General features: G+C 42.5%; 1 protein-coding gene across 1 annotated transcript; it reads left to right on the top strand.

The window, feature by feature from the left end:
- Positions 1-9651: 9651 nt before the first annotated feature.
- Positions 9652-12407, top strand: LOC137345643 (uncharacterized). The gene is made up of 4 exons (XM_068008882.1): positions 9652-9917; positions 10722-10929; positions 11212-11809; positions 12400-12407. The coding sequence occupies exons 1-4, from the start codon at positions 9652-9654 to the stop codon at positions 12405-12407; spliced, it is 1080 nt and encodes a 359-aa protein (XP_067864983.1).
- Positions 12408-20304: the final 7897 nt, after the last annotated feature.

Genomic DNA, 20304 nt, shown 5'->3' with positions numbered 1-20304 from the left:
CAATCCTATTCCCACCATGTTTGAGATCAGTAACAATCCTGTTCCCACCATGTTTGAGAACAGTAACAATCCTATTCTAACCATGTTTGAGATCAGTAACAATCCTGTTCCCACCATGTTTGAGATCAGCAGCAATCCTCTTCCCACCGTGTTAGAGACCAGTAATATTCCTGTTCACACTGAGTTTCAGATCAGGAACAATCCTATTCCCTCCGTGTTTGAGATCAGTAACAATCCTATTCCCACCATGTTTGAGATCAGTAACAATCCTGTTCCCACCATGTTTGAGATCAGTAACAATCCAGTTCCCACCATGGTTGAGAACAGTAACAATCATGTTCCCAACGTGCTTGATTTCAGTAACAATCCTATTCCCACCGTGTTTGAGATCAGTAACAACCCTGCTCCCACCGTGTTTGAGATCAAAGCAATCCTCTTCCCGCCGTGTTTGAGATCAGTAATACTCCTGTTCACACTGTGTTTCAGATCAGTAACAATCCTATTCCCTCCATGTTTGCGATCAGTAACAATCCTGTTCCCAGCGTGTTTGAGATCAGTAACATTCCTGTGCCCACTGTGTTTGAGATCAGAAACAATCCTCTTCCCACCATGTTTGTGATCAGAAACAATCCTGTTCCCACCATGTTTGAGAACAGTAACAATCCTGTTCCCTCCGTGTTTGAGATCAGTAACAATCCTATTCCCACCATGTTTGTGATCAGTTACAATCCTGTTCCCACCGTGTTTGAGATCAGTAACAATCCTGTTCCCACCGTGTTTGAGAGCAGTAACAATCCTGTTCCCACCGTGTTTGAGATCAGTAAGATTCCTTTTCCCACCGTGTTTGAGAGCAGTAACAATCCTGTTCCCACCGTGTTTGAGATCAGTAACATTCCTTTTCCCACCGTGTTTAAGATCAGCAACATTCCTGTGCCCACTGTGTTTGAGATCAGAAACAATCCTCTTCCCACCATGTTTGTGATCAGTTACAATCCTGTTCCCACCGTGTTTGAGATCAGTTACAATCCTGTTCCCACCATGTTTGAGATCCGATACAATCCTGTTCCCACCGTGTTTGAGATCAGTTACAATCCTGTTCCCACCATGTTTGAGAACAGTAACAATCCTGTTCCCTCCGTGCTTGAGATCAGTAACAATCCTATTCCCACCGTGTTTGAGATCAGTTACAATCCTGTTCCCACCATGTTTGAGAACAGTAACAATCCTGTGCCCACCGTGTTTGAGATCAGTAACAATCCTATTCCCACCATGTTTGAGATCAGTAACAATCCTATTCCCACCATGTTTGAGATCAGTAACAATCCTGTTCCCACCATGTTTGAGATCAGTAACAATCCTATTCCCACCATGTTTGAGATCAGGAGCAATCATGTTCCCAACGTGCTTGATTTCAGTAACAATCCTGTTCCCATCATGTTTGAGAACAGTAGCAACCCTATTCCCACCATGTTTGAGATCAGTAACAATCCTGTTCCCACCATGTTTGAGAACAGTAACAATCCTGTTCCCTCCGTGTTTGAGATCAGTAACAATCCTATTCCCACCATGTTTGAGATCAGTAACAATCCAATTCCCACCATGTTTGAGATCAGTAACAATCCTGTTCCCACCATGTTTGAGATCAGTAACAATCCTATTCCCACCATGTTTGAGATCAGTAACAATCATGTTCCCAACGTGCTTGATTTCAGTAACAATCCTGCTCCCACCGTGTTTGAGATCAGTAGCAATCTGCTTCCCGCCGTGTTTGAGACCAGTAATATTCCTGTTCACACTGTGTTTCAGATCAGTCACAATCCTATTCCCTCCGTGTTTGCGATCAGTAACAATCCTGTTCCCACCGTGTTTGTGATCAGTTGCAATCCTGTTCCCACCGTGTTTGAGATCAGTAACAATCCTATTCACACCATGTTTGAGATCAGTAACAATCCTATTCCCACCACGTTTGAGATCAGTAACAATCCTGTTCCCACCATGTTTGAAAACTGAAACAATCCTATTCCCACCTTGTTTGAGATCAGTAACAATCCTGTTCCCACCATGTTTGAGATCAGTAACAATCATGTTCCCACCATGTTAGAGAACAGTAACAATCCTGTTCCCACCGTGCTTGATTTCAGTAACAATCCTGTTCCCACCGTGCTTGAGATCAGTAACAACCCTGCTCCCACCATGTTTGAGATCAGTAACAATCCTTTTCCCACCGTGTTTGAGACCAGTAATATTCCTGTTCAAACTGTGTTTCGGATCAGTAACAATCCTATTCCCTCTGTGATTGTGATCAGTAACAATCCTGTTCCCACCGTGTTTGAGATCAGTAACATTCCTGTTCCCACCGTGTTTGAGATCAGCAACATTCCTGTGCCCACTGTGTTTGAGAGCAGCAACAATCCTGTTCCCTCCGTGTTTAAGATCAGTAACAATCCTATTCCCACCATGTTTGAGATCAGTAACAATCCTGTTCCCACCATGTTTGAGAACAGTAACAATCCTATTCTAACCATGTTTGAGATCAGTAACAATCCTGTTCCCACCATGTTTGAGAACAGTGACAATCCTGTTCCCACCATGTTTGAGAACAGTAACAATCCTGTTCCCTCCGTGTTTGAGATCAGTAACAATCCTATTCCCACCATGTTTGTGATCAGTTACAATCCTGTTCCCACCGTGTTTGAGATCAGTAACAATCCTGTTCCCACCGTGTTTGAGAGCAGTAACAATCCTGTTACCACCGTGTTTGAGATCAGTAAGATTCCTTTTCCCACCGTGTTTGAGAGTAGTAACAATCCTGTTCCCACCGTGTTTGAGATCAGTAACATTCCTTTTCCCACCGTGTTTAAGATCAGCAACATTCCTGTGCCCACTGTGTTTGAGATCAGAAACAATCCTCTTCCCACCATGTTTGTGATCAGTTACAATCCTGTTCCCACCGTGTTTGAGATCAGTTACAATCCTGTTCCCACCATGTTTGAGATCCGATACAATCCTGTTCCCACCGTGTTTGAGATCAGTTACAATCCTGTTCCCACCATGTTTGAGAACAGTAACAATCCTGTTCCCTCCGTGCTTGAGATCAGTAACAATCCTATTCCCACCATGTTTGAGATCAGTAACAATCCTATTCCCACCATGTTTGAGATCAGTAACAATCCTGTTCCCACCATGTTTGAGATCAGTAACAATCCTATTCCCACCATGTTTGAGATCAGTAACAATCATGTTCCCAACGTGCTTGATTTCAGCAACAACGTTGCTCCCACCATGTTTGAGATCAGTAATAATCCTATTCCCACCATGTTTAAGATCAGTATCAATCCTGTTCCCTCCGTGTTTGAGATCAGTAATAATCCTATTCCCACCATCTTTCAGATCAGTAAGAATCCTGTTCCCTCCGTGTTTGAGATCAGTAATAATCCTATTCCCACCATGTTTAAGATCAGTAACAATCCTGTGCGCTCCGTGTTTGAGATTAGGAATAATACTATTCCCACCATATTTAAGATCAGTAACAATCCTATTCCCACCGTGTTTGAGATCAGTAACAATCCTGTTCCCTCCGTGTTTGAGATCAGTAACAATCCTATTCCCAGCATGTTTGAGATCAGTAACAATCCTCTTCCCTCCGTGTTTGAGATCAGTAACAATCCTATTCCCACCATGTTTAAAATCAGTAACAATCCTGTTCCCTCCGTGTTTGAGATCAGTAATAATCCTATTCCCACCATGTTTAAGATCAGTAACAATCCTGTTCCCACCGTGTTTGAGATCAGTAACAACCCTGCTCCCAACATGTTTGAGATCAGTAACAATCCTATTCCCACCATGTTTGAGATCAGTAACAATCCTGTTCCCACCATGTTTGAGATCAATAACATTCCTATTCTCACCATGTTTGAGATCAGTAACAATCCTGTTCCCACCATGTTTGAGATCAGTAACAATCCTGTTCCCACCATGGTTGAGAACAGTAACAATCATGTTCCCACCGTGTTTGAGATCATTAACAATCGTCTTCCCACTGTGTTTGAGACCAGTAATATTCCTGTTCACACTGTGTTTCAGATCAGTAACAATCCTATTCCCTCCGTGTTTGAGATCAATAACAATCCTGTTCCCACTGTGTTTGAGAGCAGTAACAATCCTGTTCCCACCGTGCTTGATTTCAGCAACAACCCTGCTCCCACCATGTTTGAGATCAGTAACAATCCTGTTCCCACCGTGTTTGAGATCAGCAACATTCCTGTGCCCAATGTGTTTGAGATCAGAAACAATCCTATTCCCACCGTGTTTGAGATCAGTAACAATCCTGTTCCCACCGTGTTTGAGATCAGTAATAATCCTGTTCCCACCATGTTTGAGATCAGTTACAATCCTGTTCCCACCATGTTTGAGATCCGATACAATCCTGTTCCCACCGTGTTTGAGATCAGTTACAATCCTGTTCCCACCATGTCTGAGAACAGTAACAATCCTGTTCCCTCCGTGCTTGAGATCAGTAACAATCCTATTCCCACCATGTTTGAGATCAGTAACAATCCTATTCCCACCATGTTTGAGATCAGTAACAATCCTGTTCCCACCATGTTTGAGATCAGTAACAATCCTATTCCCACCATGTTTGAGATCAGTAACAATCATGTTCCCAACGTGCTTGATTTCAGCAACAACGTTGCTCCCACCATGTTTGAGATCAGTAATAATCCTATTCCCACCATGTTTAAGATCAGTATCAATCCTGTTCCCTCCGTGTTTGAGATCAGTAATAATCCTATTCCCACCATCTTTCAGATCAGTAAGAATCCTGTTCCCTCCGTGTTTGAGATCAGTAATAATCCTATTCCCACCATGTTTAAGATCAGTAACAATCCTGTGCGCTCCGTGTTTGAGATTAGGAATAATACTATTCCCACCATATTTAAGATCAGTAACAATCCTATTCCCACCGTGTTTGAGATCAGTAACAATCCTGTTCCCTCCGTGTTTGAGATCAGTAACAATCCTATTCCCAGCATGTTTGAGATCAGTAACAATCCTCTTCCCTCCGTGTTTGAGATCAGTAACAATCCTATTCCCACCATGTTTAAAATCAGTAACAATCCTGTTCCCTCCGTGTTTGAGATCAGTAATAATCCTATTCCCACCATGTTTAAGATCAGTAACAATCCTGTTCCCACCGTGTTTGAGATCAGTAACAACCCTGCTCCCAACATGTTTGAGATCAGTAACAATCCTATTCCCACCATGTTTGAGATCAGTAACAATCCTGTTCCCACCATGTTTGAGATCAATAACATTCCTATTCTCACCATGTTTGAGATCAGTAACAATCCTGTTCCCACCATGTTTGAGATCAGTAACAATCCTGTTCCCACCATGGTTGAGAACAGTAACAATCATGTTCCCACCGTGTTTGAGATCATTAACAATCGTCTTCCCACTGTGTTTGAGACCAGTAATATTCCTGTTCACACTGTGTTTCAGATCAGTAACAATCCTATTCCCTCCGTGTTTGAGATCAATAACAATCCTGTTCCCACTGTGTTTGAGAGCAGTAACAATCCTGTTCCCACCGTGCTTGATTTCAGCAACAACCCTGCTCCCACCATGTTTGAGATCAGTAACAATCCTGTTCCCACCGTGTTTGAGATCAGCAACATTCCTGTGCCCAATGTGTTTGAGATCAGAAACAATCCTATTCCCACCGTGTTTGAGATCAGTAACAATCCTGTTCCCACCGTGTTTGAGATCAGTAATAATCCTGTTCCCACCATGTTTGAGATCAGTAACAATCCTGTTCCCACCGTGTTTGAGATCAGTAATAATCCTGTGCCCACCGTGTTTGAGATCAGTAACAATCCTGTTCCCACCGTGTTTGAGATCAGTAACAATCCTGTTCCCACCATGTTTGAGATCAGTAATAATCCTGTTCCAACCATGTTTGAGATCAGTAACAATCCAATTCCCACCATGTTTGAGATCAGTAACAATCCTGTTCCCTCCCTGATTGAGATCAGTAATAATCCTATTGCCACCATGTTTGAGATCAGTAGCAATCCTGTTCCCACCATGTTTGAGATCAGTAACAATTTTGTGCACACCGTGGTTGAGATCAGTAATAATCCTGTTCCCACCGTGTTTGAGATCAGAAACAATCCTATTCCCACCGTGTTTGAGATCAGTAACAATCCTGTTCCCACAGTGTTTGAGATCAGTAATAATCCTGTTCCCACCATGTTTGAGATCAGAAACAATCCTATTCCCACCGTGTTTGAGACCAGTAACAATCCTGTTCCCACAGTGTTTGAGATCAGTAATAATCCTGTTCCCACCATGTTTGAGATCAGTAACAATCCTGTTCCCACCGTGTTTAAGATCAGTAATAATCCTGTGCCCACCGTGTTTGAGATCAGTAACAATCCTGTTCCCACCGTGTTTGAGATCAGTAACAATCCTGTTCCCACCGTGTTTGAGATCAGTAATAATCCTGTTCCAACCATGTTTGACATCAGTAACAATCCAATTCCCACCATGTTTGAGATCAGTAACAATCCTGTTCCCTCCCTGTCTGAGATCAGTAATAATCCAATTGCCACCATGTTTGAGATCAGTAGCAATCCTGTTCCCACCGTGTTTGAGCTCAGTAACAATTTTGTTCCCACCATGGTTGAGATCAGTAATAATCCTGTTCCCACCGTGTTTGAGATCAGGAACAACCCTGTTCCCATCGTGTTTGAGATCAGTAACAATCCTATTCCCACCACGTTTGAGATCAGTAACAATCCTGTTCCCACCATGTTTGAAAACTGTAACAATCCTATTCCCACCTTGTTTGAGATCAGTAACAATCCTGTTCCCACCATGTTTGAGATCAGTAACAATCATGTTCCCACCATGTTAGAGAACAGTAACAATCCTGTTCCCACCGTGCTTGATTTCAGTAACAATCCTGTTCCCACCGTGCTTGAGATCAGTAACAACCCTGCTCCCACCATGTTTGAGATCAGTAACAATCCTTTTCCCACCGTGTTTGAGACCAGTAATATTCCTGTTCAAACTGTGTTTCGGATCAGTAACAATCCTATTCCCTCTGTGATTGTGATCAGTAACAATCCTGTTCCCACCGTGTTTGAGATCAGTAACATTCCTGTTCCCACCGTGTTTGAGATCAGCAACATTCCTGTGCCCACTGTGTTTGAGAGCAGCAACAATCCTGTTCCCTCCGTGTTTAAGATCAGTAACAATCCTATTCCCACCATGTTTGAGATCAGTAACAATCCTGTTCCCACCATGTTTGAGAACAGTAACAATCCTATTCTAACCATGTTTGAGATCAGTAACAATCCTGTTCCCACCATGTTTGAGAACAGTGACAATCCTGTTCCCACCATGTTTGAGAACAGTAACAATCCTGTTCCCTCCATGTTTGAGATCAGTAACAATCCTATTCCCACCATGTTTGTGATCAGTTACAATCCTGTTCCCACCGTGTTTGAGATCAGTAACAATCCTGTTCCCACCGTGTTTGAGAGCAGTAACAATCCTGTTACCACCGTGTTTGAGATCAGTAAGATTCCTTTTCCCACCGTGTTTGAGAGTAGTAACAATCCTGTTCCCACCGTGTTTGAGATCAGTAACATTCCTTTTCCCACCGTGTTTAAGATCAGCAACATTCCTGTGCCCACTGTGTTTGAGATCAGAAACAATCCTCTTCCCACCATGTTTGAGATCAGTTACAATCCTGTTCCCACCGTGTTTGAGATCAGTTACAATCCTGTTCCCACCATGTTTGAGATCCGATACAATCCTGTTCCCACCGTGTTTGAGATCAGTTACAATCCTGTTCCCACCATGTTTGAGAACAGTAACAATCCTGTTCCCTCCGTGCTTGAGATCAGTAACAATCCTATTCCCACCATGTTTGAGATCAGTAACAATCCTATTCCCACCATGTTTGAGATCAGTAACAATCCTGTTCCCACCATGTTTGAGATCAGTAACAATCCTATTCCCACCATGTTTGAGATCAGTAACAATCATGTTCCGAACGTGCTTGATTTCAGCAACAACGTTGCTCCCACCATGTTTGAGATCAGTAATAATCCTATTCCCACCATGTTTAAGATCAGTATCAATCCTGTTCCCTCCGTGTTTGAGATCAGTAATAATCCTATTCCCACCATCTTTCAGATCAGTAAGAATCCTGTTCCCTCCGTGTTTGAGATCAGTAATAATCCTATTCCCACCATGTTTAAGATCAGTAACAATCCTGTGCGCTCCGTGTTTGAGATTAGGAATAATACTATTCCCACCATATTTAAGATCAGTAACAATCCTATTCCCACCGTGTTTGAGATCAGTAACAATCCTGTTCCCTCCGTGTTTGAGATCAGTAACAATCCTATTCCCAGCATGTTTGAGATCAGTAACAATCCTCTTCCCTCCGTGTTTGAGATCAGTAACAATCCTATTCCCACCATGTTTAAAATCAGTAACAATCCTGTTCCCTCCGTGTTTGAGATCAGTAATAATCCTATTCCCACCATGTTTAAGATCAGTAACAATCCTGTTCCCACCGTGTTTGAGATCAGTAACAACCCTGCTCCCAACATGTTTGAGATCAGTAACAATCCTATTCCCACCATGTTTGAGATCAGTAACAATCCTGTTCCCACCATGTTTGAGATCAATAACATTCCTATTCTCACCATGTTTGAGATCAGTAACAATCCTGTTCCCACCATGTTTGAGATCAGTAACAATCCTGTTCCCACCATGGTTGAGAACAGTAACAATCATGTTCCCACCGTGTTTGAGATCATTAACAATCGTCTTCCCACTGTGTTTGAGACCAGTAATATTCCTGTTCACACTGTGTTTCAGATCAGTAACAATCCTATTCCCTCCGTGTTTGAGATCAATAACAATCCTGTTCCCACTGTGTTTGAGAGCAGTAACAATCCTGTTCCCACCGTGCTTGATTTCAGCAACAACCCTGCTCCCACCATGTTTGAGATCAGTAACAATCCTGTTCCCACCGTGTTTGAGATCAGCAACATTCCTGTGCCCAATGTGTTTGAGATCAGAAACAATCCTATTCCCACCGTGTTTGAGATCAGTAACAATCCTGTTCCCACCGTGTTTGAGATCAGTAATAATCCTGTTCCCACCATGTTTGAGATCAGTAACAATCCTGTTCCCACCGTGTTTGAGATCAGTAATAATCCTGTGCCCACCGTGTTTGAGATCAGTAACAATCCTGTTCCCACCGTGTTTGAGATCAGTAACAATCCTGTTCCCACCATGTTTGAGATCAGTAATAATCCTGTTCCAACCATGTTTGAGATCAGTAACAATCCAATTCCCACCATGTTTGAGATCAGTAACAATCCTGTTCCCTCCCTGATTGAGATCAGTAATAATCCTATTGCCACCATGTTTGAGATCAGTAGCAATCCTGTTCCCACCATGTTTGAGATCAGTAACAATTTTGTGCACACCGTGGTTGAGATCAGTAATAATCCTGTTCCCACCATGTTAGAGAACAGTAACAATCCTGTTCCCACCGTGCTTGATTTCAGTAACAATCCTGTTCCCACCGTGCTTGAGATCAGTAACAACCCTGCTCCCACCATGTTTGAGATCAGTAACAATCCTTTTCCCACCGTGTTTGAGACCAGTAATATTCCTGTTCAAACTGTGTTTCGGATCAGTAACAATCCTATTCCCTCTGTGATTGTGATCAGTAACAATCCTGTTCCCACCGTGTTTGAGATCAGTAACATTCCTGTTCCCACCGTGTTTGAGATCAGCAACATTCCTGTGCCCACTGTGTTTGAGAGCAGCAACAATCCTGTTCCCTCCGTGTTTAAGATCAGTAACAATCCTATTCCCACCATGTTTGAGATCAGTAACAATCCTGTTCCCACCATGTTTGAGAACAGTAACAATCCTATTCTAACCATGTTTGAGATCAGTAACAATCCTGTTCCCACCATGTTTGAGAACAGTGACAATCCTGTTCCCACCATGTTTGAGAACAGTAACAATCCTGTTCCCTCCATGTTTGAGATCAGTAACAATCCTATTCCCACCATGTTTGTGATCAGTTACAATCCTGTTCCCACCGTGTTTGAGATCAGTAACAATCCTGTTCCCACCGTGTTTGAGAGCAGTAACAATCCTGTTACCACCGTGTTTGAGATCAGTAAGATTCCTTTTCCCACCGTGTTTGAGAGTAGTAACAATCCTGTTCCCACCGTGTTTGAGATCAGTAACATTCCTTTTCCCACCGTGTTTAAGATCAGCAACATTCCTGTGCCCACTGTGTTTGAGATCAGAAACAATCCTCTTCCCACCATGTTTGAGATCAGTTACAATCCTGTTCCCACCGTGTTTGAGATCAGTTACAATCCTGTTCCCACCATGTTTGAGATCCGATACAATCCTGTTCCCACCGTGTTTGAGATCAGTTACAATCCTGTTCCCACCATGTTTGAGAACAGTAACAATCCTGTTCCCTCCGTGCTTGAGATCAGTAACAATCCTATTCCCACCATGTTTGAGATCAGTAACAATCCTATTCCCACCATGTTTGAGATCAGTAACAATCCTGTTCCCACCATGTTTGAGATCAGTAACAATCCTATTCCCACCATGTTTGAGATCAGTAACAATCATGTTCCGAACGTGCTTGATTTCAGCAACAACGTTGCTCCCACCATGTTTGAGATCAGTAATAATCCTATTCCCACCATGTTTAAGATCAGTATCAATCCTGTTCCCTCCGTGTTTGAGATCAGTAATAATCCTATTCCCACCATCTTTCAGATCAGTAAGAATCCTGTTCCCTCCGTGTTTGAGATCAGTAATAATCCTATTCCCACCATGTTTAAGATCAGTAACAATCCTGTGCGCTCCGTGTTTGAGATTAGGAATAATACTATTCCCACCATATTTAAGATCAGTAACAATCCTATTCCCACCGTGTTTGAGATCAGTAACAATCCTGTTCCCTCCGTGTTTGAGATCAGTAACAATCCTATTCCCAGCATGTTTGAGATCAGTAACAATCCTCTTCCCTCCGTGTTTGAGATCAGTAACAATCCTATTCCCACCATGTTTAAAATCAGTAACAATCCTGTTCCCTCCGTGTTTGAGATCAGTAATAATCCTATTCCCACCATGTTTAAGATCAGTAACAATCCTGTTCCCACCGTGTTTGAGATCAGTAACAACCCTGCTCCCAACATGTTTGAGATCAGTAACAATCCTATTCCCACCATGTTTGAGATCAGTAACAATCCTGTTCCCACCATGTTTGAGATCAATAACATTCCTATTCTCACCATGTTTGAGATCAGTAACAATCCTGTTCCCACCATGTTTGAGATCAGTAACAATCCTGTTCCCACCATGGTTGAGAACAGTAACAATCATGTTCCCACCGTGTTTGAGATCATTAACAATCGTCTTCCCACTGTGTTTGAGACCAGTAATATTCCTGTTCACACTGTGTTTCAGATCAGTAACAATCCTATTCCCTCCGTGTTTGAGATCAATAACAATCCTGTTCCCACTGTGTTTGAGAGCAGTAACAATCCTGTTCCCACCGTGCTTGATTTCAGCAACAACCCTGCTCCCACCATGTTTGAGATCAGTAACAATCCTGTTCCCACCGTGTTTGAGATCAGCAACATTCCTGTGCCCAATGTGTTTGAGATCAGAAACAATCCTATTCCCACCGTGTTTGAGATCAGTAACAATCCTGTTCCCACCGTGTTTGAGATCAGTAATAATCCTGTTCCCACCATGTTTGAGATCAGTAACAATCCTGTTCCCACCGTGTTTGAGATCAGTAATAATCCTGTGCCCACCGTGTTTGAGATCAGTAACAATCCTGTTCCCACCGTGTTTGAGATCAGTAACAATCCTGTTCCCACCATGTTTGAGATCAGTAATAATCCTGTTCCAACCATGTTTGAGATCAGTAACAATCCAATTCCCACCATGTTTGAGATCAGTAACAATCCTGTTCCCTCCCTGATTGAGATCAGTAATCATCCTATTGCCACCATGTTTGAGATCAGTAGCAATCCTGTTCCCACCATGTTTGAGATCAGTAACAATTTTGTGCACACCGTGGTTGAGATCAGTAATAATCCTGTTCCCACCGTGTTTGAGATCAGAAACAATCCTATTCCCACCGTGTTTGAGATCAGTAACAATCCTGTTCCCACAGTGTTTGAGATCAGTAATAATCCTGTTCCCACCATGTTTGAGATCAGAAACAATCCTATTCCCACCGTGTTTGAGACCAGTAACAATCCAGTTCCCACAGTGTTTGAGATCAGTAATAATCCTGTTCCCACCATGTTTGAGATCAGTAACAATCCTGTTCCCACCGTGTTTAAGATCAGTAATAATCCTGTGCCCACCGTGTTTGAGATCAGTAACAATCCTGTTCCCACCGTGTTTGAGATCAGTAACAATCCTGTTCCCACCGTGTTTGAGATCAGTAATAATCCTGTTCCAACCATGTTTGACATCAGTAACAATCCAATTCCCACCATGTTTGAGATCAGTAACAATCCTGTTCCCTCCCTGTCTGAGATCAGTAATAATCCTATTGCCACCATGTTTGAGATCAGTAGCAATCCTGTTCCCACCGTGTTTGAGCTCAGTAACAATTTTGTTCCCACCATGGTTGAGATCAGTAATAATCCTGTTCCCACCGTGTTTGCGATCAGTAACAACCCTGTTCCCATCGTGTTTGAGATCAGTAACAATCCTCTTCCCACCGTGTTTGAGACCAGTAATATTCCTGTTCCCTCCATGTTAGATATCAGTAACAATCCTATTCCCACCATGTTTGAGATCAGTAACAATCCTGTTCCCTCCGTGTTTGAGATCAGTAACAATCCTATTCCCACCATGTTTAAGATCAGTAACAATCCTGTTCCCTCTGTGTTTGAGATGAGTAATCATCCTATTCCCACCATGTTTAAGATCAGTAACAATCCTGTTACCTCCGTGTTTGAGATCAGTAATAATCCTATTCCCACCATGTTTATGATCAGTAACAATCCTGTTCCGTCCGTGTTTGAGATCAGTAATAATCCTATTCCCACCATGTTTAAGAGCAGTAACAATCCTATTCCCACAGTGTTTGAGATCAGTAACAATCCTGTTCCCTCCGTGTTTGAGATCAGTAACTATCCCATTCCCACCATGTTTAAGATCAGTAACAATCCTGTTCCCTCCGTGTTTGAGAAGAATAACAATCCTGTTCCCTCCGTGTTTGAGATCAGTAATATTCCTGTTGCCACCGTGTTTGAGATCAGCAACAATCCTATTCCCAACGTGTTTGAGATCAGTAACAATCCTGTTCCCTCCGTGTTTGAGATCAGCAACAATCCTATTCCCACCATGTTTGAGATCAGTAACAATCCTGTTCCCTCCACGTTTGAGATCAGTAACAATCCTATTCCCAACATGTTTAAGATCAGTAACAATCCTGTTCCCTCCGTGTTTGAGATCAGTAATAATCCTGTTCCCTCCGTGTTTGAGATCAGTAACAATCCTATTCCCACCATGTTTGAGATCAGTAACAATCCTATTCCCACCATGTTTAAGATCAGTAACAATCCTGTTCCCACCATGTTTGAGATCAGTAACATTCCTGTTCCCACCATGGTTGAGAACAGTAACAATCCTGTTCCCACCGTGATTGATTTCAGCAACAATCCTGTTCCCACCATGTTTGAGATCAGTAACAACCCTGCTCCCACCATGTTTGAGATCAGTAACAATCCTCTTCCCACCGTGTTTGAGACTAGTAATATTTCTGTTAACACTGTGTTTCAGATCAGTAACAATCCTATTCCCTCCGTGTTTGTGATCAGTAACAATCCTGTTCCCACCATGTTTGAGAGCAGTAACAATCCTGTTCTTACCGTGTTTGAGATCAGTAACATTCCTCTTCCCAGCGTGTTTGAGATCAGCAACATTCCTGTGCCCACTGTGTTTGAGATCAGAAACAATCCTGTTCCCACCATGTTTGAGATCAGTAACAATCCTGTTCCCAACGTGTTTGAGATCGGAAACAATCCTTTTCCCACCATGCTTGAAATCAGTAATAATCCTGTTCCCTCCGTGTTTGAGATCAGTAACAATCCTATTCCCACCATGTTGAAGATCAGTAACAATCCTGTTCCCTCCGTGTTTGAGAAGAGTAACAATCCTGTTCCACCGTGTTTGAGATCAGTAATATTCCTGTTGCCACCGTGTTTGAGATCAGCAACAATCCTATTCCCACCGTGTTTGAGATCAGTAACAATCCTGTTCCCTCCGTGTTTGAGATCAGTAACAATTCTATTCCCACCATGTTTGAGATCAGTAACAATCCTGTTCCCTCCATGTTTGAGAAGAGTAACAATCCTGTTCCACCGTGTTTGAGATCAGTAATATTCCTGTTGCCACCGTGTTTGAGATCAGCAACAATCCTGTTCCCTCCGTTTTTGAGATCAGTAATAATCCTGTTCCCTCCGTGTTTGAGATCAGTAACAATCCTATTCCCACCATGTTTGAGATCAGTAACAATCCTATTCCCACCATGTTTGAGATCAGTAACAATCCTGTTCCCACCATGTTTGAGATCAATAACAATCCTATTCCCACCATGTTTGAGATCAGTAACAATCCTATTCCCACCATGTTTGAGATCAGTAACAATCCTGTTCCCACCATGTTTGAGATCAATAACAATCCTATTCCCACCATGTTTGAGATCAGTAACAATCCTATTCCCACCATGTTTGAGATCAGTAACAATCCTGCTCCCACCATGTTTGAGATCAATAACAATCCTATTCCCACCATGGTTGAGAACAGTAACAATCCTTTTCCCCCCGTGCTTGATTTCAGCAACAATCCTGTTCCCACCGTGTTTGAGACCAGTAATATTCCTGTTCACTGTGTTTCAGATCAGTAACAATCCTATTCCCTCCGTGTTTGCGATCAGTAGCAATCCTGTTCCTGCTGTGTTTGAGAGCAGTAACAATCCTGTTCCCACCGTGTTTGAGATCAGTAACATTCCAGTTCCCACCATGTTTGAGATCAGCAACATTCCAGTGCCAACTGTGTTTGAGATCAGAAACAATCCCATTCCCACCATGTTTGAGATCAGTAACAATCCTGTTCCCTCCGTGTTTGAGATCAGAAACAATCCTATTCCCACCATGTTTGAGATCAGTAATAATCCTGTCCCCTCCGTGTTTGAGATCAGTAATAATCCTGTCCCCACCGTGTTTGAGATCAGTAACAATCCTGTTCCCATCCGTGTTTGAGATCAGTAACAATCCTGTTCCCACCGTGTTTGAGATCAGTAATAATCCTGTTCCCACCCTGTTTGAGATCAGTAACAATCCTGTTCCCACCTTGTTTGAGATCAGTAATAATCCTGTGCCCACCGTGTTTGAGATCAGTAACAATCCTGTTCCCACCGTGTTTGAGATCAGTAACAATCCTGTTCCCACCATGTTTGAGATCAGTAATAATCCTGTTCCCACCATGTTTGAGATCAGTAACAATCCAATTCCCACCATGTTTGAGATCAGTAACAATCCTGTTCCCTCCGTGTTTGAGATCAGTAATAATCCTATTGCCAACATGTTTGAGATCAGTAACAATCCTATTCCCTCCGTGTTTGAGATCAGTAACAATCCTGTTCCCACTGTGTGTGAGAGCAGTAACAATCCTGTTCCCACCTTGTTTGAGATCAGTAATAATCCTGTGCCCACCGAGTTTGAGATCAGTAACATTCCAGTTCCCACCATGTTTGAGATCAGCAACATTCCTGTGCCAACTGTGTTTGAGATCAGAAACAATCCCATTCCCACCATGTTTGAGATCAGTAACAATCCTGTTCCCTCCGTGTTTGAGATCAGAAACAATCCTATTCCCACCATGTTTGAGATCAGTAATAATCCTGTTCCCTCCGTGTTTGAGATCAGTAATAATCCTGTCCCCACCGTGTTTGAGATCAGTAACAATTTTGTTCCAACCGTGGTTGAGATCAGTAATAATCCTGTTCCCACCGTGTTTGAGATCAGTAACAATGCTGTTCCCACCGTGGTTGAGATCAGTAATAATCCTGTTCCCACCGTGTTTGAGATCCGTAACAACCCTGTTCCCATCGTGTTTGAGATCAGTAACAATCCTCTTCCCACCGTGTTTGAGACCAGTAATATTCCTGTTCCCTCCGTGTTTGATATCTGTAACAATCCTATTCCCACCATGTTTGATATCAGTAACAATCCTGTTCCCTCCGTGTTTGAGATCAGTAACAATCTTATTCCCACCATGTTTAAGATCAGTAACAATCCTCTTCCCTCCGTGTTTGAGATCAGTAATAATCCTATTCCCACCATGTTTAAGATCAGTAACAACCCTGTTCCCTCCGTGTTTGTGATTAGTAATAATCCTATTCCCACCATGTTTATGATCAGTAACAATCCTGCTCCCTCCGTGTTTGAGATCAGCAATAATCCTATTCCCACCATGTTTAAGATCAGTAACAATCCTGTTCCCTCCGTGTTTGAGATCAGTGGCAATCCTATTCCCACCATGTTTAAGATCAGGATCAATCCTGTTCCCTCCGTGTTTGAGATCAGTAATAATCCTATTCCCACCATGTTTAAGATCAGTAACAATCCTGTTCCCTCCGTGTTTGAGATCAGTAATAATCCTATTCCCACCATGTTTAAGATCAGTAACAATCCTGTTCCCTCCGTGTTTGAGATTAGTAATAATCCTATTCCCACCATGTTTAAGAGCAGTAACAATCCTATTCCCACAGTGTTTGAGATCAGTACCAATCCTGTTCCCTCCGTGTTTGAGATCAGTAACAATCCCATTCCCACCATGTTTAAGATCAGTAACAATCCTGTTCCCTCCGTGTTTGAGAAGAGTAACAATCCTGTTCCCTCCGTGTTTGAGATCAGTAATATTCCTGTTGCCACCGTGTTTGAGATCAGCAACAATCCTATTCCCACCGTGTTTGAGATAAGTAACAATCCTGTTCCCTCCGTGTTTGAGTTCAGCAACAATCCTATTCCCACCATGTTTGAGATCAGTAACAATCCTGTTCCCTCCGTGTTTGAGATCAGTAATAATCCTATTCCCAACATGTTTAAGATCAGTAACAATCCTGTTCCCTCCGTGTTTGAGATCAGTAATAATCCTGTTCCCTCCGTGTTTGAGATCAGTAACAATCCTATTCCCACCATGTTTGAGATCAGTAACAATCCTGTTCCCACCATGTTTGAGATCAGTAACATTCCTGTTCCCACCATGGTGGAGAACAGTAACAATCCTGTTCCCACCGTGCTTGATTTCAGCAACAATCCTGTTCCCACCATGTTTGAGATCAGTAACAACCCTGCTCCCACCATGTTTGAGATCAGTAACAATCCTCTTCCCACCGTGTTTGAGACCAGTAATATTTCTGTTAACACTGTGTTTCAGATCAGTAACAATCCTATTCCCTCCGTGTTTGTGATCAGTAACAATCCTGTTCCCACCGTGTTTGAGAGCAGTAACAATCCTGTTCCCACCGTGTTTGAGATCAGTAACATTCCTGTTCCCACCGTGTTTGAGATCAGCAACATTCCTGTGCCCACTGTGTTTGAGATCAGAAACAATCCTGTTCCCACCATGTTTGAGATCAGTAACAATCCTGTTCCCAACGTGTTTGAGATCCGAAACAATCCTATTCCCACCATGTTTGAGATCAGTAATAATCCTGTTCCCTCCGTGTTTGAGATCAGTAATAATCCCGTCCACACCGTGTTTGAGATCAGTAATATTCCTGTTGCCACCGTGTTTGAGATCAGCAACAATCCTATTCCCACCGTGTTTGAGATCAGTAACAATCCTGTTCCCTCCGTGTTTGAGATCAGCAACAATCCTATTCCCACCATGTTTGAGATCAGTATCAATCCTGTTCCCTCCGTGTTTGAGATCAGTAATAATCCTATTCCCACCATGTTTAAGATCAGTAATAATCCTGTTCCCTCCGTGTTTGAGATCAGCAACAATCCTATTCCCACCGTGTTTAAGATCAGTAACAATCCTATTCCCACCGTGTTTGAGATCAGTAACAATCCTGTTCCCTCCGTGTTTGAGATCAGCAACAATCCTATTCCCACCATGTTTGAGATCAGTAACAATCCTGTGTACTCCGTGTTTGAGATCAGTAATAATCCTGTTCCCTCCGTGTTTGAGATCAGTAACAATCCTATTCCCACCATGTTTGAGATCAGTAACAATCCTGTTCCCACCATGTTTGAGATCAGTAACAATTGACTTCCCACCATGTTTAAGATCAGTAACAATCCTGTTCCCTCCGTGTTTGAGATCAGTAACAATCCTATTCCCACCATGTTTGAGATCAGTAACAATCCTATTCCCACCATGTTTGAGATCAGTAACAATCCTGTTCCCACCATGCTTGAGATCAATAACAATCCTATTCCCACCATGTTTGAGATCAGTAACAATCCTGTTCCCACCATGTTTGAGATCAGTAACATTCCTGTTCCCACCATGGTTGAGAACAGTAACAGTCCTGTTCCCACCGTGCTTGATTTCAGCAACAATCCTGTTCCCACCATGTTCGAGATCAGTAACAACCCTGCTCCCACCATGTTTGAGATCAGTAACAATCCTCTTACCACCGTGTTTGAGACCAGTAATATTTCTGTTAACACTGTGTTTCAGATCAGTAACAATCCTATTCCCTCCGTGTTTGTGATCAGTAACAATCCTGTTCCCACCGTGTTTGAGAGCAGTAACAATCCTGTTCCCACCGTGTTTGAGATCAGTAACATTCCTGTTCCCACCGTGTTTGAGATCAGCAACATTCCTGTGCCCACTGTGTTTGAGATCAGAAACAATCCTGTTCCCACCATGTTTGAGATCAGTAACAATCCTGTTCCCAACGTGTTTGAGATCAGAAACAATCCTATTCCCACCATGTTTGAGATCAGTAATAATCCTGTTCCCTCCGTGTTTGAGATCAGTAATAATCCCGTCCACACCGTGTTTGAGATCAGTAAAAATCCTGTTCCCACCGTGTTTGAGATCAGTAACAATCCTGTTCCCACCGTGTTTGAGATCAGTAATAATCCTGTTCCCACCATATTTGAGATCAGTAACAATCCTGTTCCCACCGTGTTTGAGATCAGTAATAATCCTGTCCCCACCATGTTTGAGATCAGTAACAATCCTGTTCCCACCGTGTTTGAGATCAGTAGGAATCCTGTTCCCACCATGTTTGAGTTCAGTAACAATTGAATTCCCACCATGTTTAAGATCAGTAACAATCCTGTTCCCTCCGTGTTTGAGATCAGTAATAATCCTATTCACAGCTTGTTTAAGATCAGTAACAATCCTGTTCCCTCCGTGTTTGAGATCAGTCATAATCCTATTCCCACCATGTTTAAGATCAGTAACAAGCCTGTTCCCTCCGTGTTTGAGATCAGTAATAATCCTATTCCCACCATGTTTAAGATCAGTATCAATCCTGTTCCCTCCGTGTTTGAGATCAGTAATAATCCTATTCCCACCATCTTTAAGATCAGTAAGAATCCTGTTCCCTCCGTGTTTGAGATCAGTAATAATCCTATTCCCACCATGTTTAAGATCAGTAACAATCCTGTGCCCTCCGTGTTTGAGATTAGGAATAATCCTATTCCCACCATGTTTAAGATCAGTAACAATCCTGTTCCCTCCGAGTTTGAGATCAGTAACAATCCTATTCCCACCGTGTTTGAGATCAGTAACAATCCTGTTCCCTCCGTGTTTGAGATCAGTAACAATCCTATTCCCACCATGTTTAAGATCAGTAACAATCCTGTTCCCTCCGTGTTTGAGATCAGTAACAATCCTGTTCCCACCGTGTTTGAGATCAGCAATATTCCTGTTGCCACCGTGTTTGAGATCATCAACAATCCTATTCCCACCGTGTTTGAGATCAGTAACAATCCTGTTCCCTCCGTGTTTGAGATCAGTAACAATCCTATTCCCAGCATGTTTGAGATCAGTAACAATCCTCTTCCCTCCGTGTTTGAGATCAGTAACAATCCTATTCCCACCATGTTTAAAATCAGTAACAATCCTGTTCCCTCCGTGTTTGAGATCAGTAATAATCCTATTCCCAACATGTTTAAGATCAGTAACAATCCTGTTCCCTCCGTGTTTGAGATCAGTAATAATCCTATTCCC

Source organism: Heterodontus francisci, chromosome 29, assembly GCF_036365525.1.
Source record: "Heterodontus francisci isolate sHetFra1 chromosome 29, sHetFra1.hap1, whole genome shotgun sequence".
In the NCBI taxonomy this organism is placed as follows: Eukaryota; Metazoa; Chordata; class Chondrichthyes; order Heterodontiformes; family Heterodontidae; genus Heterodontus; species Heterodontus francisci.
Note: the sequence above shows the minus strand (reverse complement) of the source record. Positions and strands in the feature narration are given on the sequence as shown.

Coding starts and splice junctions, on each gene's coding strand:
- LOC137345643 (XM_068008882.1), top strand. CDS start 9,652: ATGTTTGAGATCAGTAACAATCCTTTTCCCACCGTGTTTGAGACCAGT. Junction 9,918..10,721: donor AACAATCCTATTCCCACCAT/GTTTGAGATCAG, acceptor GCTTGATTTCAG/CAACAACGTTGCTCCCACCA. Junction 10,930..11,211: donor TTAAGATCAGTAACAATCCT/GTGCGCTCCGTG, acceptor ACCATGTTTAAG/ATCAGTAACAATCCTGTTCC.